Below are 24,205 nucleotides of genomic sequence, written 5' to 3' on the forward strand. Positions count from 1 at the left end.
CGAAGCTATACGCGCAGACGGCTATATACTACCATCGTATGGCACATGGAGGAGGACTCGAGCAAGTCCGTTCGTCAAAATAGCATCCGCACGACCCTCTTCAATCATAACATCATATGCCTGGACCATAGCTGAGTCAACCAGCCGCTCCGCATTATATCTGAGTTTCTCTACAGGGTCCGTAGGCACTTTGTTGCATTTGACCATCTCTTCCCACAATTCCATCGGTCGCAGTCCTCCCCGGAGAGTCTCCACAGAGAGTTTATGGGGCGGCTTATATTCAACAGTGAGGAGGAGAAAATTGGTGCTACCGTTCACACGGTGAATGCAAAATTGATCGGGCCGCGGACGGCGTAAAATGGGAGGATGATTTGCGTCTAATTCAGCCTGGCTTTCGGTCAACGCGTTCGTGTGGTTGTTCCTCGAGGGCGTCGTGGAATATCAGTATGCCCATGTACCGCCATTTGATGAGTCCTCGACCAAATAGACTTGCTGTGAATGCGTGAAGGTTTGTCCAGCTCTCCACTTTTTTGGTGTCAACTAGGTGGCTGTCGATTTTTCTGTCTGTAATAGCAAGCGATTTGGTCAGTTCTGCGGACGGTATATTCCACACCTGATCGGGGACGTACTTCTAGGTATTCTTTCATGCACGAGTTCAGAACGCATAGTTGTTTCCAGGGTAATATCAAGACTATCTGTTTGTCTTCCTTAGTAAAGGAGGCCTCTGAGCTTCTTTGAGGCACCACTCACCTTTTCGATTCGACCCTCCTCCGCGCGTAACTTTTGCAGTTCCAGAATGAGGCTTATCATGGTACGTTGGGCTTCATGGGTGTGAGGAATTTGTTCGACCAACGAAATAACCATCTTCCACAGTGTCTCCAAGAAAGAATCATCTTGATACGATTCGTCGCTCGTCCATTCAAGGAAAAGCCTGTTGACCTGTCTCGCGGCAGAAGGTGGCCGCACATACGGATCACCACGAATCATGTGCAGTAGGATGTTGGATAGACGCCCCTCAAACCCCGGGAGAAGTTTGGGAGAGGCGAATTGGATTTCAAGCTTTCCATCTTGGCAAAATTTTCGATCTCGTAGGTGTCATAGCTGTACGCCATGGTGTGGCTGGGGCTCAGTTGCACGCTTCTTTGGGACTTGGTGATGGTAGTTGAACGGATGGAACCAGGTGCTATGGAAGAGAACTGGTGAGAGATTGTTCCAGGTGAGAGAGAGAAGAATGGAAGATGCCAGGAATCTTCAATAAGAGGGTAATGTCAAACGGCTCATACGGCATTTTTTCTCTCACGTGGCTACTTACTGATATTACCTCCAGGCAACTTTCCTTCTTGATCATGCTACCAGGGCCTCTTGCCTTGTCAGATTCCATATCCTGACTTTAAAAGCAGCCAGTTTGGGACTCCCACTCCTTTATTCTCACTGCCAAATTCTGCAAGACTGAGCTGACACCAGTCGACCTTTCCAAGATATCAGCTGCTTTGGACTGTCCCTTTCCTCAGTCACGATGAAACGCTTAAGCCTGCTTTTCAAGCTGGACATCACACGGCATAGCCCAAGCAATGATCAAGAATCCCAGCGTCCTCGAGCTTCTCCCACGCCACGGCCGCCTCCAAACACCCGGAAAGCCTCTAACAATTCGTCTCGATCCCGTCAAGACCAGTCCCGCCCCCGCACCACATCGAGCCCTCAAGTGAATCCCCAGAGTCGTCAAGAAACTCCGGTCAGACCCAGATTTCCCAGTCGCCCCACTGTGAACCCAGGATTTGCCCATCAAAGGACTCGGAGTCTGGACGAGAGAACTTTCAGACGCAGAAATCCAAGACCTCCACCGAGGGCCCAGGCACAGACTATTCCTCTATCCCCTTACGAACCACGAAGAAGAGGAAGTGTAGGATCCCTTCCCACAATTGACTCCTATGTAAGTAGTCCCTTTAAACTCTAATGAGCCATTTACAGGCGACTCCTCATCAACTAACACCGAAAACGATAGTGGTCTCTAGATGGACTCCCACCAAATCACGGAAACCGCAACATCAGACGCAGCCGAGCCGAAAATATCGCCAGAGTCGCGTCCTGGATGGAAAACCAACCAGACCCGCGTCGAGGGTTCCCAGTGAACTCCCACGTACGTCCCTCCCCGGGAGCCAGGACTAGCAGTAACAGTAGCCGCTCAGCACGTCGTGGCACTGCAGAAGTTATGGTGCCTGATGGTAACCTTGACAGACACTTTGTTGCTTACCCACGTCCCGGATCCAATGGGGAGATGCGGCGTGCTGAATATCATTCATATTCGCAGGCTTTGCAGAACCCGGATCGGCGTGTGGAGGGTCAGCTTCGTCGGAGATATTTCAATTTCTTGGCAGGAGATAGGAATTGACTGAAATTCTGTATGTATATTTTCCGATTTCTCTTTCTGATGCAGGTAGAGGGGTCTCATCAAAGTAGCTCGGGTCTATGGAACCAAGTCCTTGTTGGATGCACTGTAGATTGTCAACAGTAAACTACTTTCGTCTTTCATTGAATTCTTATCCTGCCTTCTGAGATATTGTTGGACCATTAAAGCGTAACAGATCTATATGTTTATTCTATCTGACAATAGCTCTTCTATTCAGATCTCAGCCACTTGCTCAACTATGCGGACCACCACAGACCTGTCCATCGCCCAATTTTAATTGCAATGTGACACTATCCAAAGGTCATCCCAAACCATCTCTTTAGACCAAGGAACTTCTCCTCCTTGGTCTGGAATGAATCGATAACTCGTGTCCTCCCTCCCATGTTCAATTTCACCACTCCGTTCACATACATCAGCTTCCCAACAATAGGAATAACCTCTGTCTCCCCATAAAGGCCCTCTCCGTCCAATAGGGGAAGGCCATCTGTCTCTCCACCTCGTAGAAACTTGACAATCCAAAAGTTCCCTCTATCCCGAGCTTCCCAGCTTGTATACCGATTCATCACTTCAAAATCATCTTGGAAAAACTCGAACTCACCAAATGCATAGAATGAATTCCACTCTTTGGTCGGCCCATTGCGGTACTGGTAGATCCAAAGCTTTTGTTCTGGACGTCTTTGTTTGGGCATGTTTCCGTATACTAGTTGGACCTCTTGCGTTCCAAGGTTGTGGACAGGTTGTTCGGAAACCAGTCTTAGTGGTCGCGTCGGTCCATCACCACCAAAGGCGACATCGACATGGTATTGCTCGCCAGTTGGAAGTTGGACAATGTTCACGATGTGTGTCCTGCGCTGATGTTAGTATACTTTTCAGGTAGGATTTTAGAATTTTGCAGCCATCTAACCATCCTCTGAATTCACCCTGGGGGACACCATCAATTCGTGCGCGATTGCGAACTCCTGTCGTGTAGGCTGAATATCCTAAGCCCAGCAGAACATTGTAGAAGAAGATACTGCATTCTAGACAGTAACCTCCACGTCTCGATGGCGGCAAATCTCCCGATTCCATGAATTTGGTATAGATGCTTTCCGGAAGAATGTCAATGACATCACGGTTGGAATAATGCACCGAAAGATTATCATAGGGAAAGCGTGTGATTTGAGCCCGGAATAGAGTGGTCAGACTTTCCTCTGTTTTGGGGAATGACGGCGGGTCCTGGATGAATTGGTCATATTCAGGGGGAAGCGCGAGATATTTGAGATATTTGCTGAGCTGCGCCGTCGAAAACCCAGATGCCATTGTCTTTATTGAGATTCACTGAAGCTATCCAAAACTTATTGGCATAAAGCAAATGGTAGGATTACTGCTTGAATGCAGTTCTTTTGCTTCCGCGGTTGTTTTGGCCCCTTGGTGACTCATCGCCGTTTAGCAGCGATGACGCGAGAACCCTCGAACTTCGACTGAAAATTAAGACACGAGACTATATGGAGGCTTCCTAATCAGATATGACCATCAAGGGATACTTTCGAATAGCGGTATTGAAACGAAATTGAAAATTTGGAACCTACAACCAATGGACCAATTTAGCATGCGCTTTCATGGATCCACCCCAGTTGACCCAGCCCAACAATCTGGTTATAGGTAGCGATTCATATAACAAGCAGGACCTAGCAATAAACAACGTAATTTGAGTTACAGACAGAGTCGACAACTTGTCGGCTCAAGCACGGTACGAAGGATAATAACCGATCGGTGGTAGCGATAAGTTGAAACCTTAGACAGACAGGAATGAGGCAGTTCGTGTATCATAATTTCGTTAATCAATCTAATCACTGTCCAAATTATTCTGTCTTTCCACTGAGCCCTTCCTTCTTGGGGTCTTGTGCCTAGGAAACCGCATGTCTCGCGATATTCAGACTTGCCGGATCTGGTCTTACCTCTTATCCGGAATAATCAAAAAGCAATATCAGATCCTAGCAAATGCCGTTGTAGCTCCTCAAAATCGGCCACATCCGCACCCGTCAAAACAAAGTCATTCCCTTGATATAAGGAGTACATCATGTGAGCGTCGGATGGAAACGGCATCGGTAAAGAGGCCGATGTATACCCGTCCCCCATATCCCCGCCACTTGCAAAATCCCATGTATTAGTGTAGGCCGGGAGGGATTGAATAGGATCATTATCGCCAGTGGAGTGAGGTGTCGGCATGGCTTGACCCGACAAAGCAAGAGGCGACTGTCCGTTGGCATCACCATGTCCCACTTCCGCGTGTAATGTTTCGACTAATGCCGGAATGTGGTCGTAGAGTCGTTGGATCTGGTCCCGGCGAGCCTTGGCTGCTTGGTTATGATATCCAGCCAGAAAATCGAGAAGCTGCAAGCATTCGGAGATTCCAGGGCTTGGCTTCAAAAATGCCAAGTGTTGGGCTCGGGTATTATTTGTCGATTCGATCATCGCAGCAAGAAGCATGATGAATCCTGCGGAGAAGATAGTATCGAGATCAAAGAAGCCAAATTTGGCTTTGATCTGTCAGTACCATGTGAAAAGGTTGGTTCAGACAAAGAATACCCACCTATCATGTCCTCCTTTTGCGCCAGTACCATGAGTTCCAGTGACCGACGAGCAGCCTCTATGCAGGTGCAGGTTAATTGTTGGAACGAGCTACCACTATCTGAAAATGTAATCTCGCCACTGAGAATCGCCTTTGTCAAATGCAGAACAATCGGTCGTAGAGTGAGGATTATCGACTGTTCAGGATTAGCCGCGTGTGCTTCCTTGTATTGCTACCCCAGAACGATGCCATACTTGATAAAGAATAGTATATAGGGATATAATTAATCGTAGACCCTTCTTTGAGATCTGTTGGTTATGCAAGGCGCCTGAAAAGCCAGAACCCTGTGAAATTCGATTTGCGAGTTGATTCAAGGTTGAAATAATATCTTGGACACCTGTAACGAACTCATCTTTCGGGCACGATTCCTGGCTGTAGATAACTTCGGACAGATTTAGTATTTACTAGGCGAAAGTTCGTTTATTTATGCTTACCTGAGTAAATTCTCGTTTGTATCTGGGCTATCTCGAGGTTGATCTGTAGCGCAAATGGATTTGGAAATCCAGGTGCATCAGCAGGCAGAGAAGTGTCCACAAATTTATCGTCAAGGGCAAGTGGACATCCATTCAAAATCATTGAACGCTTGTCCTGCATGTGAACGGTCCACCACAATCGACTTGCGTGGGTCGCCTCGGATCGACGTAGCTTTTGCATTGTCTGCTTTCGATGCAGCCTGTGCAACATAGCTAGGCGAATAGCGAGGCCGATCTGGCAATGAGACATTAGTTGAAGCGGCTCAGCGTCCTGTGACAACCCCTTACATAAGAAGCTGCATCGTCTCTTCGATCGATGTTTTGCAGATAGACAGTAGTGATAGCGAGAACTTCAATTCCGGCTACGCCGTGAGCCCGTAGCTCCGAAGGACATGGTAGGAGATCCAGTGCATATTTGAACAATGCAAAGCCGGGAGGAGAGTTTGACCCGTCTGATTCGCCCCGAAGTAATCTCCCGAGAGCGAATATCAGCAGTGCCTGCAGAAATCCAATGCTAGGATTTTCAACACGATCTTGCGGATCTTCATAGATTATAGCTAGTTGGTCAGAAGCCTCACGGGCATCGAAGAGGTGCTGCGTTTCGCTGAAGTAGAATAAAACACTGTCAAGAAGTTGATAGGCTTCTTCCTCGGACGGAAGATTGGGGATGGGGTAAAGAGTGCCAGGGGTTTGTTTCACTTTGAGAGGTGGTCTCTTCGAGGGAAAAAGACTTTCTCTTGTCGATTTACAAGGTGGTCGGATAAATGCTGGAGATTGGACTGATCTCTGTTCAAACAAAGTCTGTACTCGGTTTCCGAAGTCTTGGCTTGAGCCGATATCGCGCTCGGTAGTGATACCTGGTAGCTGTTAATTAGTGATACACAATAGTTTCAACATGAAGGGTTCCTTACGCTGTACAGTGTGTTCTGGATCTGACGGTGGGATGCCAATAACCTGTTGAGAGGACACAGTTCGCGTAGACGGCGAGTCTATATCAGATCTTCCTGACTCTACAAAACTGAAACTCAGCATATATTTTGACATCTCTTGGGTCATCGTCTAATTACCTCCTTGAGAGCCCGAAGATTCATACAAGGCCAATCGAGCCTCTAGTTCGCGGATCTTCCTAGACCAAATGTCATTCAATGTCCCATATGCCGATCAACTCAAACATACCCGGCGGAGTAGAGTTGGCTAGCATTGGAATCCGGGTACCTGCAATTCAGGCCTCTGCGGGAACAGTATTCACATGGATATCCTTCGGAGCATTTTACTTTCTTTGATTTGCAAGTCGTACACCTTGTTCATTGATGAGTTTGGGTCCAGTAACAGGGAAAGAGGCGGGCTTACGCGGATGGTAACCTAGAATGCCTGCGCTTGGACGATCGAGGGAGCTGTGGCGTAGATATGCTTTGTGACATCGCTAGCCCAGTGGAATGTAATGTAATGCATATGCCCGGAAGTGGAGAGTTGATGTCTCAAGGTTGACATTTCGGAGTCAGCCGAAGGTCCCTCGGTAGTGCGGGCCGATATTTCTCCGGGGCTCTATGGAAGATCATCCTCGGCTGTTTTGCCAGATGAAAGCATTCAACTACAATACAGAGTAGTGAGGATGACTTAAATAAACCAAAATCAGTTTAAACTTGCTTTGCAGCGGGTTTCAAGGTTGAAGCTGTTCGTCTTTAAAGTTACTGGTATGTCAGGTATACCAATATATTTCTTGGCAAGGCCTCATACTTACCACCGACACTTCGCCTGCCCAGGTAGTCATACCCATGTTTCTGCATTAGGACAAGTTTCGGGTGGTTGCAAGAAATTTGTTAAATTCATAAGCCTCTTCTAAAGCTCATTGCAATTGGTAGATGCTCAGCTAATCTATTCAGCCTTCTTGCTCTTCCATAGCTCCAGCATCAACCTCAAAGTATCATTAGAGTCCATCGTTTCCATCATCAACTCCACCATCCTCAACCCCTTCCCAGCACGCATCTCATCCCTCCCTAAAACACCCGCAAGCTCTCCCCACGTAGTCGCCCTCGCAGTGTAGACAGGATAAGACGAATCCGCTCCCTCCGCCCCAAAGAACGACGGCGCCTCGAGAAATCGCCACGATGCAACGTCATTATACGATTCTTGCGGTCCGTGGATAAGCCGTTCAATCGTGTAACCGTTGTTATTGATGATGAAGATGATGACATCCAGCTTCTGCCGGATAATAGTGCTCAGCTCTTGCGCTGTCATTTGGAAACTGCCGTCACCTTCGAAGAGGATTGTGCGGCCGTTTGAGAGGGGGTGATCACTTTGAGTGAGATGGCGCTGGGCAAGCGCGACTCCTTGTGTTGCGGCGAGCATGTATCCGATGGAGAGCCAGATGCCTGAGTTGATGAGGGCTGTGTTTTGGGGTAGAACGAAGTCACGGCTTCCGTTGCTAGCGGTCCCGGTTTCGGTGAGGACGATGTCGCCTTCGCGGAAGAAAGATGACATGCGGTACCAGAATGTGTCTTGCGTTAGTTTGGCGTTGGGATCGACGGGAGGGAGGGACTGGAGAGCCTGGTGCAGATTGGGGAGCTCGGGATATGAGGTAGGCTTGGCTAGTGGGTTCTCCTGCAAGCTCTCTAGAACCTTTTGAAGGACTCCTTGTGGTGATACGTTCCATGTGCGGCCGTCAATGTGGATAGCATCCCTCTCAATAGAGATGGTCACTTCCGGCTTCGGGACTGTGACGAAGTAGTATGTGTTGACATTGCTGTGAGCGGGCCCGATGTTGATGACCAAGTCGCAAGAGTCGACGTACGAAGTGAATGTGTGGGGTCCGACAGTTCCGTGAATCCCGTGGAAATTAGGCAACGTTTCATCAACGATACCCTTGCCGAACGGCGTGGTGGCAGTTGGGAACCCGGTGGCTTTAATCAACTCGTGCGTCTGACTGGTGAGTCCGTAGCGGGGGGTCCCAGCATCAACCAGAATAAACTGTTTGGAAGAAGTCCGCAGACGATCGAGAATAGCGTCGCAAACTTCCTGCTCGAGTCTTGCATCGCCGGGCGCTGGAGTGAGATCAAACACTTGTGCGAGCGGCGTTCCTGGAATAATAGCATCCACCATATCCATGGGAACCTGAAGATAAACAGGTCGAGACTGGAGTAAACACTCGCGAAGAACACGGTCAATCTGCGCCGCTGCAGTCGCGACATCCACAATATTTTCCTGCGCGACAGTGACCTTCTCGTACATCTCAGCAAAGATCCGGTAATCTCCAGGCTGTCCCCGACAGAACGTATGATGCAGCTTCACACCATTATCCTGATCGCTCCGGTTCGGAGTCCCAACGATATGCACGACCGGTGCCATCTCTGCATAAGCCCCCGCAATCGCATTAATAGCTGACAGCTCGCCGACGCCGAACGTCGTCACGATGGCGCCGATACCCTTGATGCGCGCGTAGCCATCCGCCGCATATCCCGCGTTCAGTTCGTTGCAGTTTCCAACCCATTCGAGTCCCGAGGGAATCACGTAGTCGAGAAGTCTCAAATTGTAGTCACCTGGAACGCCGTGAACGGCGTGGGATCCTGCCTCGCGCAGACGGCGGAAAAGGTACTCGGCAACAGATATGCCTCCTGTCATGGTGATTGTCTGGTATGTGAATGGTGTATGGGGATGAAGAGAGTCAAGTTCAAAATTTCATAAAAGACTGGAGGGAACTGGCAATTTAAATGGCTCCTCTCGATTTCGCTTTTTGTTGGATCTACTTCGGATTCTTCCGAGATCTTGGTCCGATCCCAGCAGCGGCGAATTCGACTGGTCGGTGGAGGTTGAAGATCTCGGTAGCTACCGAAGAACCCCCACATCTTTCTGACGAGGCCGTCGGACCAGTCACAACTGAGGAGAAGTTTCGCGTCCAGGAAAGTCAACTATAGAGACAAGTATATGCACTGGAAAAAAAATCAAGGGTTGTCAAAATAGAAAGACATTCATCAAGAGGATATAAATTAGACCAAGATAAATGAAAGTACATCATAGTCACAAAACCCCAACCCAGATGCGACAAAAACATGCGCTGGAATGCACACAAAATGAACAATACGAAAATGGGGAATCTAATAAAAAAAGAACGTAGATCAAAATGCAGCCGTCCCAATCTCAAAGAGACTCAATCTGCAACTCCTGCGACACAGCATGTTTATGCCCATAGCTGACATCCATAATCTGCGGCGTCATGGGCCTCCGCTCAATAAACCGCTCATTCGCATGGAGATTATCCACGCGCGCACCGATAGGAACAAGCATTTGCCGTTTTCCCCGGGACACGGATATCGAGCGTGCGATTGAGACTTCGATGGTGGGGATTTTGGTGAGTGGTTCGCCGGGGTCCTTTGGGTCGGGGGCTAGGCCGATTTTGATTTCGAGTTCCTCTGGTTCGGAGACGAAGGGCATTCGTGGGGATGAGCCACCTGGGGAGAGTCCTGGTTGGGGGCTGAGGGTTCGTATTATGGGGGATGGTGTGCAGTGAAGGTTGTCTTTTGCTGGTAGGTTGGGGGTAGGGAGTGTGCTGGTTGGTGGTGTGCCGGTAGGGAGTGTCGAGGATGATGATCCTGATTTGGCTGGGGGCCGTGGTTGTGCAGGTTGTGGCTTGGTTTGGATCTTCAGGTTTGGCCGACGGGGGTGTGCATCTGGCTTTGGTTGAGGTCTTGGTTCGATTTCTGAAGATGGCTTTTGTGCTTTCTGCAGAATCGGCTGTAGCTTGGGAGGTGGTTGAATGGGTGGGCGGGCATGCGGCGCCCTGGGCGCCTGGAGAGAAGACTTTCGCTCTTGATGAATCGGCTTTGTTGCTTGCGAGACTGGTAATTGCGATGGTCGTGCTTGTATCCCAGGAGTTGGCTGTGTCGGTTTCTTGTCCGGTTGAGAGTTTGCAGACGATCGTGGAAGTGCCAGGCTGGATGATCGACCTCGGGAATTTACTGCGGGCACGGATGGCTTCGCTTCTTTCCGATAATTGGTATAGCTTTTTGGCGATTCAGAGACTGGGACGCTGGGAGCGAGTGCTGCTTGCTTGCCAGATGAAGGCGCCAATTTATGCTCTTCTCCTTTGGTCACGATGGTTTCCTTCGCAGTTTGAGCAACCGCGAGTTTTGATGCCGCTCGTGGACGCGACTGTGGTTCTTGTAGCTCGGGCTTTATGGCAGGCAAAGGCTTATCAAGAGAGGACCGCGGAGTACTCGCATGCGAAGCAAAGACATTATTAGGGACGACCGGCGATTCAAATGGTGCAGCCACATTAGCACTGGGCGTGGCTCGCGGCTGGTCCATGGATGTCTTAGATGGACTCTCCACTGGCAAGGTATTCGACCGTAGTAGTGGAGTCGGCCCACGAGAAAAGTTCTGTGTGCCGAGGACTTGAGCCGCTTTTGACGGTTGGGAAGTCGGAAATAACGTAAAACTAGATCGTGCTGGTGATGTGGCTCGGCGCTGAGGAACTGGTGGGAGCTTTGCAGCCAGGAAATCCTATGTACATCGTTATCATCATGTTCATTGTCATGCTATGTAGTACGCGACGAAACGTAGATACACGAGACCTGCTAGCGTACCTGATTCTTTGGCAAACGCAGATTGTCCAGAGTCTTGCTCCTTCTGGCCAGCAGAGAGGGTCTCTGGTTCTTGCTCATCACTTGGCTGAACATCACGCTATAGCGCTCCATTTGTACGTCCGGAATGTCGATCTCGAGCAAACGGCCTTTGTCGTTTTTCTTTGGTGGCTGAGGATTGCTGGCCTTCTTTCCAGGAAGCGAAAGCTTGCGACTTCTCTGTGGAATGGATTTGTGTTCAGCTGGGGCAGCCGTGGAATCGATGTCGAGAATTGGCCATTCTTCAGTTGAACCTCGTCGTTGCGCCGGCGTGCTGCTGCCTTGTTCATTCTTCTGCTTGGGGCCAGGTTGTTTCGGAGGAGCCCTGGGTTCATCAATTGGCATAGCAAGCGCATTCTTGGCCCTGAATAGTCCGGCAATCTTCTTCCATTTGCTCGATTTGTGCGGCAGCGGTGGCTGGCCGACCTGTTCTTGTGAAAATATTTCCGTATTGAATCGAGGTGGTGGTAGGTTTTCTCGAGAGTCGAGCATGCTGGGACTCCCGAGTGCAACTCCAATCCTAGGTATACCCCATGGACTGCCATTTGCGCCTGTATTGGAGGGCAAGACCTCATCTGGTGGCGCTGTTACTCGAAAGTCGAACGATGCGGCCATGGCTACAGCTGGCTGTGGTTTCCTGCTTCCATGCCGATCTGCATTTCTCGGCCGGGGAAACTCATATTGTGCTACCGCCCCACTGTCTGATCGTTGCGCAGATCTGTTGTTCTTGATATCGCGAAGATCGTCTCGTGGCAGCGCATCGGTATAGGTCAAGACTGGGAATGATATCGCCTCCGTATCTGGCGTTGCGCGGGACTTGACAGCCGTCGGAGCTCTCGCCATTTCTCGAAAATAACGAGCGCTGTATCTCCAATTCGTTCGCGACTTGGTAGCGTCGTACTAGACAAATAATTCAAGATCTTGATAAAAACAAATATGTCATGTGCAGAGAGAGATCTCAGATCTTTGGAAAGGAATGGACGGCCTTCCAGAAGGCCACAATGCGGAGTCGAATTAGAAACAAACCGCGAAAGTTCGCGCGAGCAAAGGGGGCGCTGTCATTTTAAATGAAATGGCCTTTGCAGGACCAGCTGGAGTGGCGCCGGACGATATCGTCGCTTGGGTGGGGATGCGATTACGCCAAGCTGTGTACTTGAGACACATTGCTAACGTCGATATTGTCATTCATTGACCCTTGATCATTATTTGATTATCATTTAGCGTCAACTAACGCTAAATGGTTGATTATCGCTATCGTATTGCTCCCGCGCTCAAGCATTTTCACCCCAATGTGCCAGCCACCCGATCCAGTCATCGTGACCCTCTACCAATGGTAACAACTATGCTAGCTTCCTGTGTCAGGCACGTCTCGTCTGGTCTGGTCTAGACTGGAACCAACCCAGCTGAATTGAACCAACGAGAGTGCTATGAGCCCGTGGCAACCTACGGGCGAAAGAAAGGAGGGGCCAATATTCAGCCCAGCTCGATATTAATGGCCCCGTCGCACAAAACAGCAGCGGTGCTAGCTCCTAACGCGATCCGCGATTCGATCGACCAGGATCCCGCCGCCTTATTAGCGCCGTAACGGTTGGATTTTCAGCGGTCCCTGGCCCGAGTTCGACAAGGGAAAGGGGGGGGGGGGGAGGTGCGCCCAGACAATGGACGAAAGGGGCCTGATGGTGGCAGTCATGGCACTGATGGGCCTCTTCTCGGGGAGAATGCGAGATGCTTATTTCGCGTGGAGCGAATGAGATGGGTCGTTGCGGATTGATTGGTGGTTTTGATTAGCTCGACCAGTTTCGCTACCACGTTCCGTGCGGACCACCGAGCAGCCACTGAGAACCACCGAGTGAGAAGAGAGGCCAAATGTCCGTGGGAGGGGGGGGCGTGTTTCAGCTCTCCTGAAACTGAGACAAGGCTTTGTCTGTGTATAAGACAGGGGTCTGGCCCATTATGAACATCCGTTGACCGTTGTTGACTCGGTTGGCCTGAGAGGAGACTGTTACCAGCGCTGAAATTGATAAAAGTGTCCGGTCAGGACTCAATGACACATACATCTTGGGAGAGGAGTGGTTCGATGTTGTCTGTCTTGTGGGTGGTTGGTTGGGGCCAATGCCAAATAGCGCTCGGTCGCTGGCGCACGGACCGTCTCAGCTTTGGCGCGTCGGCTGTCGCAGTCATTATTTGATGACACTGAATGGTTTTACCTTTGCCGTCCTGTGATGCCAAGCCAAAAGTTGATACCAATCGAGCGCTTATATCGTGTATCAATGGAGGCCTGATCGTCTTGTGATAGAGGTGAAGAGGGACTGAGCTGAGCTTCTCGGCCATGATTGAAGACACGCTTTGTGGCGTGCAGCCACTCGGCAATTTCCATTATTGGCATGTACTGTACGAGGTACAGTACCTTCGCACGAAGGAAGCAGGGTATGGAAATCAATGGAATACTCTTCCCCGATTGATATCATATTTCAAGGCCTCTCCCTCCCACTGGGCTACCAGTCAATCAGAATCATCCTGTCGGCCCTCTCCAATGCTCGGCCTAGCTTACTCGGATCCTATTTACCGAATCTTGATCGTATTCACGATAAGAATGAACTGTTTCATGAGTATAGGGGCACTCCATACCGACGGCAAAATGTAATTTCAAGCGTCTCTCACCATGGATGTATTCACTATATTCCAGTGCCTTTAAGCGTCGGTGCTAAGTATACCGTAGCTGTGGGCCTGCTTCGAACGGGACATGCCGTCATATGCCGTCTTTTGCTGAGTAGCCAGACGTTTCATTGTCTCTAGAGATGATGTGGCGTATAGATATTTGGTGCTTTTTTACGTCATTTCCAGGTTTGGACGTTTTCTTATGCTACCTGTAAGCTACATCTAGAGTTGGCAGTTTAGTTATAGAGGAACGCATCGAACACAGATGATGACCCGGTAAAGATTTAGCAATTTTAGCACTTATAGATATCCTAGTACTTTCTCATAAGCATGTGTTCATTTCCTATTGATCGGCCGAGGGGAAGTGTCTCATCTATATTCGATTTCAAACACTCACATGCACCGTCATCCGCTCTAGACTTGGGCTTTGAATGGCATTCTGAACATAATTCAGTCATATGATAGCTCCGTCTATATATGATAAGCAGTGCTAGGAGACCTAGCACAATCATATTACTGCTAATGTTGCCTAAAATGTAACGGATATCCGTCTCTAAAAGTTATAGTGCCTGGGCTTCCCTGTCCATCAGACGCCCGGTCCGAGTAGGTCTATATCAACAGCGAGAGGCTATTCCACCGCAGATGGTTGAGCAAGAGTGTTTTGACTTGCCATAGCTCACCCATAAAATCTTCCGCCTTCCACTTCTAGGTCAATGAATGGCTGGGGTGGAAGATGGGTGAGGCCAGGCAGGCAGCAAATATGAGGCTCATGCTGCAAAGACGGGGATTCCCGTCACTTGGGCGCAGCGTTGAGCCTCAGGCACAGGGCATTCTCAGCCTCAAGATTCCTTCCAATCACAATCAAATCCCCTCTCACTTCCACCAGGCATCTCCTTACTACCAGATCAGGAAAACCTGGGGTCTTCACGAGTGGCCTCCGCCAGCCCGCATTGTGGCTGAGCCGTTGGTGCCAAATGGCAGATTCTCGTATTGAGAGTCAAGCGGCCACCCAGATCGCTTGTATTTAGGTGGTCTACGCCAGAACTTCCAACCTCACATCAACATCACACAAGACATCATGGCACCATCCACACACTCGCGCGCCTTGGGTGCTATCTGGGGCACTTGCGTAGGCGACGCTCTTGGCGGGCCCGTGCAGTTCAGCGACCCCGGTACTTTTAAACCCATCACCGACTTGGAATTCGTCAAACCATTCAAGCAGCCTTCAGGGTATGATTTGACTCCATTTTCATCGCAGGACTAGGCTAACGGCGACACAGATCATACTCGGACGATGGATCGATGACCCTGGCCCTTGCTCAGTCCTTTGTCGACTCCAAGGGCCAATACGACCACGCCTTGTCAATCCAGAACTATCTCGACTGGTTCAATCATGGCCGGTTCAGTACTACGAATAAGGCCTGGGATCTTGGAAGATCGACTCGTATCGCACTGAGGGTATGGAAGGCTGACGGGCTCGGTGATGTGGAGCTCACTCAGCAGAAAGTGAGCGAGCAGCTGGATCAAGAAGGAGCTTCGGGGAATGGAAGTTTGATGCGAATCTCGCCTCTTGGTGTTGCACTCTGGAAGGACTGTGATCGGGCGAAGACACTTGCCCGCGAGCAGAGTCTTGTTACGCATCCAGCCTTGGCTTGTCCGGATGCCTGCGAGGCTTATACCGAGATGATTTGCATGGCGATGAGTGGTATGTCTCCTGAATTCCAGCTCTCTCTCTCTCTCTCTCTCTCTCTCTCTCTTTTCATTGTATTCCAATATCAACTGACTGCTCAATAGGACACACAAAAGCAGACCTCTGCAAGACCATCACTCAATTCAATTTCACCCATCCTGCCCTGATTTCCCGCTTCGCCAACTACGCATCCATCAACGACTGGAAAGCTAAGTCCCCCGCAGACATGACTAGCAGTGGATGGGTAGTCGACACCCTAGAAGTCGCACTCTGGGGATTCTTCAAATATGAATCCTGGGAAGAGGGCGCCTTGGCGGTGGTGAATCTCGGCGGAGACTCGGACACGGCGGGGGCTGTTTATGGCGGTCTGGCGGGGGTGTTTTACGGGTATGATTGTATTCCGCCGCGGTGGGTGGATGGGATGCAGAATGGGAGGTTTATTCGAGATGTTGCTGGGAAGTTTGCTGAGGTGGTTCCTTCGGCTTAGTCTGTTGGCTGTGTTTCTGGGGGGTTGGGTAGATGGCGAGGAGCAGGGCACTGGTCAAGAGTGCTTGAGCTAGGCAATGTTGACATTGTTGTTGACATTGTTGACGTCCGCTCCTCGGCTCCACTATCCATTGAAAGCCCAGCTAGTCGGTGTGATTAGCTCATTTGACCGCATTATGACAACCCGAGAAGGGATATCAAACCCTCAACTGTATCGAAGGAGACTGTTTCAACACCTATGAATGTGTTGACTTGTCGGGATCTATATAGGCATCCATATGTACGCTGTACGCTATAGGTAGACTGCCAGTATCGACAGTCTCGTCTGCTAGGCAGCATTCAAAGCTAGCGTCGATAGAAGAGATAAGCTGACTTGAAAGAGTACTCGCACTCAATTGAACCCCATGGCCGAAAGGAAGCAGCATATGAACTTGTCCGAGGAATCCAGGCACCAGACACGTGCGGCAGTTCATGACATGCGTAGAACGCATGCAGATCGCCAGTCTCCTGGAGCCCCTAGCATCCTGGGAGGGACATGACAGGGCGAGTGACAATCTGTCAAGTAAGCTCCAGTCACTACGTAGAAAACGCAAGTAGGCAGACATATTAGAGCCTGCCCTTGGTTCACTATACCATCTGCGTCCATACCTCGACAGACGCAGTCACCGTTCGCGGCCAAAGAGGGATCGACGGGAAGCCCAAGTTTGGCGGGGTCTTGGTCTTATTTACCGCCAACACAGAAATCCCCCCCACTTCGAACCTCCCTCGTCACCACTCCCACAAGCTCTCACTCCCCTTCCTCTTCTTCTTCCTTTATATTCTCCCCCTCCTCTACTGGTATCAATCAGAGTCTTGCTCGAGTCTTATCTCCTTACCTTTCGTGTCCTCCCACCCCCCTCCTTCACACACTCCTCCCACGTCATCACCATGGGTGCTCACTCCGCAACTTGGCAAGGTAATGCGAATCAACCCGACCAGACCGGTATTTAGGAACTTCCCCTCACTAACGTCTTTTTTGTCCCGCCTGTCTAGCCTACGTCGACTCCAGGTACTTCGATCCTCCTACACCTCATGCAGCTTCATGGCATACTCCCACGAGGGCCAGTCCCGTCACGATCCTTTCCAATACTAACGTCACCGCTTCCATAGCCTGATGGGCTCGGGTCAGTTCGACAAGGCCGGTGTTCTCGCCGCTGACTTTTCCGGTCTGGAGGCTGCTTCTCCCGGGTTCACTGTACGATTACCACACATTATTCTCCCGATTTCGAGTATTGTCTTCTGGTGGTGGTCATAAAACTAACGCCGAGACCCGATAGCTCTCCCAGGAGGATATCAACTCCCTGGCCTCGGCCTTTACCTCCAGCGACAACGCTTTTGCCAACGGTTTCTCTATCGGCGGTGAGAAGTTTGTCTGCATCAAGGCTGACGAGCGCAGTCTGTACGGCAAGAAGGTACGTCACGCCTCTCTCGTCCTTATACCCGAGCTCCCCGTCTGAGCTCCTGACTCGGTCCCGGGAACCCTGCTGATTCCACTTACTACAATAGGGCAAGGAGGGCGCCATCGTCGTCCGCGCTTCCGCTTGCACTATGATCGCTCACCACGGCGAGGGTGCCCAGACTACCAACGCCGCCAGCGTGGTCGAGAAATTGATCGACTACATCAACAACCCCAACTAAAAGGACTTCATTGGAACAAATGTGGAAGAAACTTGTTATCACATAGGAGGGCTGTGAAGAATATGAAATAAAGGAGCATTGATTTTTTCCCCCGCACCTACTTTCTACGCGCCATTTGCGTTTCGTTGTTTTTATTCTGTCCAGCTTATTGATTACGTGCATCCTCGCCGAGGATGAAGGGGCCTTTTCCGCTCTGCTTGATTTTTGCTTCTATGCTTTTCGCCTATGTATTTTGGATATTTGCCGACCGTGGTATGGTATGATATCCGGCCTGGCGAGATGAGGTGTTTTGACAAAGTAGATATTTCTTTCCTTGGAAGCTGTTCTTGTCCACTCTGCGTGGAGGATGTATCATGGATATCTTTGCTTCTATTATCTATTATGGATATCGGACACTGCCAGTCCAGCTAACATGTCACAAAAGTGATCATCTAGCCAGATGGAGCTGGAGCATCAAAAAGGTCATTAGTAATTACATCAGGGTGTTCCCCAGTACCAAGGGGCATTATCATCTCTGTCGCATGCCATCCATGCACCGCCAAACAACAATCAACAACAAAACCAACATCCCACTTCCAAGAAATCACCCTCCAACCCTCAAGCCAGCGACTTCATATCTTGGTCTCATATCGTAATCATGCATCCAACGCCCGTCCCAAGCCTCACCATACTCATACAGGCAACTCCGCATTACTCCGTCCACCAGCCAACACCTCCAACCCACGCTTAATATAAGGACCAATAACCGGGATATTACCCGCAAACTGGCCAATCGTCACGAGGAAATCGCCGAAGAGAATGAACAGTCCGTATAGCTCGATCAAAAAGCCCGTTAATGGCCAGCGTATGAGGATCAGGATGATGCCGGCGGAGAACGCGGCGGTGCCTTTGAGTTTTTGGGGCCGGGTGAAGAAGACTATCGTCTTTTGGACGCCGATGATTAGGGTGAGGCCGATTAGGAAGAGGATCTGAGGGGGGTGTTAGTTGGGGTCTGTTGGCAGGGAGGGAGGTGGGTGGTTGGGTGGTGTGGGGGTGGCGTACGTTGCCCATGGCGAGTCTGGAGTGGGAGGAGTAGTTAGTATGATGGTTGGATGTGTATTTGGTAGGCAGATTTGGAATGGACTGGTGAAGAAGACGTACAATGATCGGTCGAAGAACATGAGGACTCCTCCGAATAGGAACAAGCCACCTATCCATCCAACGAGGATGATTAGTATTGCGCACACCTCATGAGGAGACGATATCGAAGCGAATGGTTTCAAGCGTACCGGCCGAGCAGAAGACGACACCGATCTCTGTATCTAGTAGTTAGCATCCACGACGCCACGATAACAGTTGCGCCAGGCAGGAGGATGGAAAACCCATCCGAAGCGGTTGCAGATAAGGAGGGAACATAAACATACTCTGATTCTCTGATAACCACATGCTAGGCATTGTGTCGCGTTTGGGATTGCAACAATAGTCTAGCTGGTTAGGCGGCACAAGGAAAGGAGGTCACAAGTAACAATTCGACAAGGCGATGCTTCGAGTTACTCGGATGCGGCCATAAACAGAAACAGAAAATCGCCCTATTCTGCCCTCCGCCCCCGAAGGCGGTGTGGTCTTGGTTTTAAGCCGCCGTCGGGCGGGAGCTGGGTTTTGCTTTCGCGCATATTTTGTGTGGGAAATGAACTACGCCAACAATTGGGTTGATGGGTTTGGTGGGATCTGTTTCTGTGATTGTTTCAAGGGCAGCAAAATGTCTAGCTGTCTTTCTATGTTACAATCTGCGGCTATAGATCCTTGGTGTTGCTGACTCGCACATATGCCAATACTGGCAAACCTCAAACGGCGGAGGCAGGATAGTCTCGTCTATGCCATTTTCCATTCCCTCCCCACACCTGATCATTTTGTTTCAGGACAAGATTATATCACGCCGCGGCGACAGTATCCTCGGATGCTGTAACTGACGTCCCTTCCCCTGGGCCGTCGGTAATAGTCGAGTGCATCCTGGCACAAGGCGGAGAACAACTTCACGGTTACGAATAAGCCGGAGCGCTTTCTTGAGCCTGCCTCGAGAGGGGCAGGTGGGGTGGAAAGGGCTTGACTGTGTTGATCGGACATGTTTTGTTGTAGTTCCAATCTATATTTTTCCAATTCATGAAATCAGTAGAGGCCAATGAAGTAGAGTTGTTTCCATGAATCCATACCTGTTCATGAATCGTTGTAACCTTCGGGATAGTTTGTAAAAGGTGAACGCCAGGGGCAATGCTTATTTCAGGACTGTGTGCGCTCCTCTTGCTTCCAGGTAGCTCTCCGGCACGCCCTGAGTCAAGTTGCGGATGACGCTGAAGATCTCCTTGTCATGGTACCGGAGTCGCGTCTTGGGGTCAGTGTAGGGGCCCGAGAGACCGGTTATATCGCAGTAATGGCGCTTGTTCGACGGATCCAGCGACGGTGCCGACTCGATGTTTGTGTAGGTGACCGCAGGCCCCATTGGGAACATCGCGCGGGCATTCTTCTCCAGGACGAGTGTCGATAGATCCCGAGCAGCCTGTGCGAGGTTGGGAGCCTTGCCGGCACCTTCGGCAGGTGTACCAGAGCCATCGGTGGTCGCAGCACCCGAAGCACCGGTGAACGGGGTTGTAGCGCCGGAATTGGCCTGCGTGGCGAGCTGGGAAGCTTCCTTGCGAGTGGTCTCGGAGATGATCGCCTTGACGTTCTTGTTGCGGCGCTGGGAGGGCCTCCAGTGTGGGTTACGGAAGGGTTTGGGGACCGCGGCGATGTCGAGTTGACTCAGAAGCAGCTGGTGAGCCTCATCGTCCTTGGCAGGAGTAGCGGGGGCCATTTTTGAGGTGTATAAAGGGGATTTCTGATGGATGTTCAAGAAGGGATGGTGAATGGGCGGAGAGCGTTGGAGGAGTGTTCCGTATATCTGCACGTGACCGTGGAGAAAGCCCAAACAACCCGCTGCCAACGAGCTTGCTCTGTCAACAAGAGTCGGAATAGTCGAGCATCTTGTTTCACCATGGTGAGTTGATAATGAAGCATATTGTTATCAAGTTACTCGAGTGTGCTGGCTAACAATAAATAGGAAAGCCCCCACGAGCACCAGCAGACGGTGCTGCTGTCGCGTATCATTACCAATGTTGTCAGTCACCATAAGTATACCTGAAGCTCTGGCAGTATCTCTAATCTCGAAACAGGAGAAACTGAATGAGGCCATTATGGTCATGAATAAGAGCCTACAGGTATGGGCTCAACACTACTATATTTTCTTGACCATTGCTGACAATCGCGTCTAGGAGGTCAACATTCAGAATATGAACGTCGAGCTGGTCGCCCAAATGTTCAAGAACTACCAGTCCAATGTCCTCTTCCATCTTGAAGGTCAGTCTTTTCATTCCAAACTTGATAGGTCCTATTCTAAATATCATTCCAGCTACTGAGAACCTCAAGGAGCCTTCCTAGGGGAATTGGGGAGAGATGTGTTAGAATTTACGACGAAATGCGCTTATGGATATCCAATTTACTTCTTCACTTCAGAGTCTCTATTCATTTCTTATGTAGATTTTGTATTCTTGAAATAGTACTTGCCTAGCTTGTCCTTGTAGTTGCGCCTGTTGCGGAGTTCAGATCGCAACAGGATAAGGTATCGGTTCTTGGCGCCTCCAACCTCGCCGACCCTACCGCGAAAGAGCGGGCCTCCGTCCGTTTGCCGCTTCACGTCTCAATTTCACCTCGCCCCGGCTATATACGACCAATTTCTCTTCTGCATCATCGCCTTGCGACAACCCTGCCATGTACTAAGCGCCACCTACAACCCACAACCTCGACCTGATCCTTGATCTCGAGAGCTCCTGGTTTCCGCGCCGGCGCAGCCCACAATGACCATCACCTCTGTGCAGACCCTCCTGCCGGGTCGCTACTCTGTCAATGTCACAGAGAAACGCACCGAAAAGCCTCCTCCTCAAACACACTCCGTTCGGGATTACCCATTCAAGGGCTACCAACCACCACAACCGGATGGATATGAGCAGAGCAAGGCTCATCCTGACACCAGCGCCATTGTTATCGACAATGGTGTGTTTCCCTGCATGAGAACCCCTGTCTATGTGCAATACTAATGTATTTATCTCCTGTGCAGGCTCTCACCTCGTCAAGGCTGGCTGGTCCTTTGACCAAAATCCACGATTCGTCCTACCCCCCGTCATGAGCCGCTACCGCGATCGCAAGCTCGGCCGTCAAGCCCACTTCGTTGGATACGATGCCTACGTTGATGCGACTACGCGTGGACAGCTGAAGAATGCATTCGATGGAAACTCCAGCGTGGTTGGTAATTGGGATGTCATGGAGGGAGTGCTGGATTATATCTTCCTCAAGCTAGGAGTTGACGGCGCAAACGGAGGTATTGACCGGCCAATCCTCATGACCGAACCAATTGCCAACCTGGGATATCCAAGAAGAAGTATGTTGGTCTTTTTAGCTGCCTCGCTCAACGATCCGAGCTGACAAATCCCAGTGATGAACGAAATTCTGTTCGAGTGCTACAATGCGCCTTCGGTGGCGTACGGAATCGACTCGCTTTTCGCGTATCGCTATAATAAAGGAACCGACGGTTTGATCGTTTCATCATCGCACACCTCTACGCATGTCATTCCTGTCCTCAATTCGAAACCGCTGCTCTCAAACTCCTCCCGCCTTAACTGGGGTGGTGTACAAACCGCCGAATACCTTACCAAACTGCTACGGCTGAAATATCCCACCTTCCCGGCGCGCTTGACCGAGACCCAAGTTGAGGAAATGGTGCACAAGCACTGTTATATCTCTGAAGACTACGATCGCGAGTTGAGTGGATACCTGGATTGGACTGGCCTGGAGGACCGTAATCATGTCATCCAATATCCCTTCACCGAGCATGTCGTCGTCGAAAAGACGGAAGAAGAACTTGCCCGAATCGCCGAGCGCAAGAAGGAGAGCGGCCGTCGGTTGCAGGAACAAGCGGCGAAGATGCGCCTCGAGAAGCTGGTGAAGAAAGAGCAGGAATTGGAGTACTGGAAAGACTTGCAGACTCGCCTGGCCACTGAGACCAAGAAAGAGATTCGCCGGGTGCTGGAGGCTGAGGACCTCAAAGACGAAGTTCATTTGGAACGGATGATTCGCGATCTCGAAAAATCTATCAAGCGCTCTCGCAATCGCGATCTGGGTATCGAGGAGGAAGAGCAGCAAGAGGAAATGAGCTTCCATCTGCTCGATGTTCCTAATGAAGAACTGGATGAAGCTGGTTTGAAAGAAAAGCGACACCAACAGCTGATGAAGTCTAATGTGGAGGCGAGGGCGCGCGCCAAGGCTGAAAAGGAGCGTGAGAAGGCTCGCATTGAGGAGGAAGAACGTCTTGATCGGGAGAAGCGTGAGAACGACTTTGAGAATTGGATTGCTGCGCGTCGCACCAACCGACAGGTAAGTCTTCATTTACCCCGCTGCTGGAGCTTTCGTCTAATAACGTCTAGAATCTACTGCAAAAAATTAAAGATCGGGAACGTTTCAAGGCTGATTTGGGCAATCGCAAATCCCTCGCCAGCCAAATGCGCATGAAGACCTTGGCCAACCTGGCCGCAGACGGACCCAAGAAGCGTCGTCGCGGTGGTGATGACGATGACTTCGGTGCCAACGACGAGGACTGGGGTGTCTACCGCACCGTCGCAAAGGACGAACAGAGCGATGACGAGGAGGAAGAGGACCTCGACGGCATGCTGAATAACGTTGAGCAGGAGCTGCTCGAGTATGACCCCGAGTTTACGGAGAACCACACCCTTGCCGCCCAATCAGACTGGACCAAGAGTCTGGTTCATGCATTCCTCCGTGGACCATGGCCATTTGACCCGGAGAGCCAACGCGAAGCCCACCAGATCCATCTCAACGTGGAGCGTATCCGCGTGCCGGAGGTTGTCTTCAAGCCGTCCATCGCGGGCGTAGACCAGGCGGGTCTAATTGAGATTGCGGCTGATATCGTCAACCAACGATTCTCCAACTCTGCAGACCGCGATCGCCTGCTGAAAGATGTCTTCCTGACTGGCGGGAATACCTTGTTCACCGGTTTCGAGGAGCGCTTCCGCAGAGAGCTGCGCGCGTACCTGCCCATTGACGCTGAGCTGGGCGTGCGCCGGGCTGCGGACCCGGTCATGGATGCGTGGAAGGGCGCGGCTCAATGGGCTGCGGGTGCTGATTTGGGCCGATCATCCGTGACTCGGCAGGAGTACTTGGAGAAGGGAAGCGAGTACATTAAGGTGAGTATTTCACTGTCATGTGTGGGGGATTACATCTCTCATCGCCTCGACTTTATGCGTTCTTCAGACTGACATTTACTTCTACAGGAGCACGATCTAGGCAACGTTACTTGGTAAACGTGGTCTAGCGAGAGGAGTTTCAAAACTTCAGGCGCAATGGAGTCGAGTTGCACGGGAGTCACTTACTACTGACTGGTTGGGTACTAGGGCATGATCATGTTCAGGAGGGTTGTTTCTTGATTATCAAAATCCATTCTTATTTGAAAAGGGACTACCTCTTAGCAGGACCCTGGCAGCAACGGCGTACTTTCATTAACTCTGC

The 24,205-nt window shown here is 50.5% G+C and overlaps 11 protein-coding genes across 11 annotated transcripts; 4 read left to right on the forward strand and 7 right to left on the reverse strand.

Annotated features, from left to right (window-relative positions):
- Positions 1–2,697: 2,697 nt before the first annotated feature.
- Positions 2,698–3,706, reverse strand: N7458_012702 (uncharacterized protein; the record flags this gene model as incomplete). Its single annotated transcript, XM_056916083.1, has 2 exons — positions 2,698–3,253; positions 3,312–3,706. The coding sequence occupies 2 exons, from the start codon at positions 3,704–3,706 to the stop codon at positions 2,698–2,700; spliced, it is 951 nt and encodes a 316-aa protein (XP_056760837.1).
- A 654-nt stretch (positions 3,707–4,360) lies between these two features.
- N7458_012703 (fungal specific transcription factor domain-containing protein) lies at positions 4,361–6,799 on the reverse strand (the record flags this gene model as incomplete). Its single annotated transcript, XM_056916084.1, has 9 exons — positions 4,361–4,926; positions 4,980–5,154; positions 5,213–5,400; positions 5,453–5,726; positions 5,780–6,348; positions 6,403–6,501; positions 6,559–6,617; positions 6,668–6,721; positions 6,789–6,799. 9 exons carry the CDS (start codon positions 6,797–6,799, stop codon positions 4,361–4,363), a joined length of 1,995 nt encoding a protein of 664 aa, XP_056760838.1.
- A 567-nt stretch (positions 6,800–7,366) lies between these two features.
- On the reverse strand, positions 7,367–9,109 carry N7458_012704 (alpha-keto acid decarboxylase family protein; the record flags this gene model as incomplete). Its single annotated transcript, XM_056916085.1, has 1 exon — positions 7,367–9,109. One exon carries the CDS (start codon positions 9,107–9,109, stop codon positions 7,367–7,369), a length of 1,743 nt encoding a protein of 580 aa, XP_056760839.1.
- A 516-nt stretch (positions 9,110–9,625) lies between these two features.
- N7458_012705 (uncharacterized protein) lies at positions 9,626–11,949 on the reverse strand (the record flags this gene model as incomplete). The annotated part of the gene is made up of 2 exons (XM_056916086.1): positions 9,626–10,987; positions 11,071–11,949. 2 exons carry the CDS (start codon positions 11,947–11,949, stop codon positions 9,626–9,628), a joined length of 2,241 nt encoding a protein of 746 aa, XP_056760840.1.
- Positions 11,950–12,998: 1,049 nt separating this feature from the next.
- N7458_012706 (uncharacterized protein) lies at positions 12,999–13,483 on the reverse strand (the record flags this gene model as incomplete). The annotated part of the gene is made up of 3 exons (XM_056916087.1): positions 12,999–13,117; positions 13,162–13,274; positions 13,314–13,483. 3 exons carry the CDS (start codon positions 13,481–13,483, stop codon positions 12,999–13,001), a joined length of 402 nt encoding a protein of 133 aa, XP_056760841.1.
- Positions 13,484–14,842: 1,359 nt separating this feature from the next.
- N7458_012707 (ADP-ribosylglycohydrolase family protein) lies at positions 14,843–15,941 on the forward strand (the record flags this gene model as incomplete). Its single annotated transcript, XM_056916088.1, has 3 exons — positions 14,843–14,994; positions 15,045–15,469; positions 15,559–15,941. The coding sequence occupies 3 exons, from the start codon at positions 14,843–14,845 to the stop codon at positions 15,939–15,941; spliced, it is 960 nt and encodes a 319-aa protein (XP_056760842.1).
- Positions 15,942–16,867: 926 nt separating this feature from the next.
- On the forward strand, positions 16,868–17,617 carry pfy1 (profilin; the record flags this gene model as incomplete). The annotated part of the gene is made up of 5 exons (XM_056916089.1): positions 16,868–16,895; positions 16,973–16,988; positions 17,090–17,174; positions 17,257–17,391; positions 17,486–17,617. 5 exons carry the CDS (start codon positions 16,868–16,870, stop codon positions 17,615–17,617), a joined length of 396 nt encoding a protein of 131 aa, XP_056760843.1.
- Positions 17,618–18,288: 671 nt separating this feature from the next.
- N7458_012709 (uncharacterized protein) lies at positions 18,289–19,051 on the reverse strand (the record flags this gene model as incomplete). The annotated part of the gene is made up of 5 exons (XM_056916090.1): positions 18,289–18,585; positions 18,659–18,674; positions 18,758–18,806; positions 18,886–18,912; positions 19,021–19,051. 5 exons carry the CDS (start codon positions 19,049–19,051, stop codon positions 18,289–18,291), a joined length of 420 nt encoding a protein of 139 aa, XP_056760844.1.
- An 817-nt stretch (positions 19,052–19,868) lies between these two features.
- N7458_012710 (uncharacterized protein) lies at positions 19,869–20,444 on the reverse strand (the record flags this gene model as incomplete). The annotated part of the gene is made up of 1 exon (XM_056916091.1): positions 19,869–20,444. The coding sequence occupies one exon, from the start codon at positions 20,442–20,444 to the stop codon at positions 19,869–19,871; it is 576 nt and encodes a 191-aa protein (XP_056760845.1).
- Positions 20,445–20,624: 180 nt separating this feature from the next.
- Positions 20,625–21,067, forward strand: N7458_012711 (DASH complex subunit DAD4; the record flags this gene model as incomplete). The annotated part of the gene is made up of 5 exons (XM_056916092.1): positions 20,625–20,627; positions 20,691–20,747; positions 20,803–20,847; positions 20,902–20,986; positions 21,039–21,067. 5 exons carry the CDS (start codon positions 20,625–20,627, stop codon positions 21,065–21,067), a joined length of 219 nt encoding a protein of 72 aa, XP_056760846.1.
- Positions 21,068–21,483: 416 nt separating this feature from the next.
- On the forward strand, positions 21,484–24,000 carry N7458_012712 (actin-related protein ARP5; the record flags this gene model as incomplete). Its single annotated transcript, XM_056916093.1, has 5 exons — positions 21,484–21,679; positions 21,744–22,064; positions 22,119–23,056; positions 23,107–23,883; positions 23,971–24,000. The coding sequence occupies 5 exons, from the start codon at positions 21,484–21,486 to the stop codon at positions 23,998–24,000; spliced, it is 2,262 nt and encodes a 753-aa protein (XP_056760847.1).
- Positions 24,001–24,205: the final 205 nt, after the last annotated feature.

The sequence above is a fragment of the Penicillium daleae genome (assembly GCF_028827525.1).
Source record: "Penicillium daleae strain IBT 16125 chromosome Unknown utg000009l_segment0_segment0, whole genome shotgun sequence".
NCBI lineage: Eukaryota > Fungi > Ascomycota > Eurotiomycetes > Eurotiales > Aspergillaceae > Penicillium > Penicillium daleae.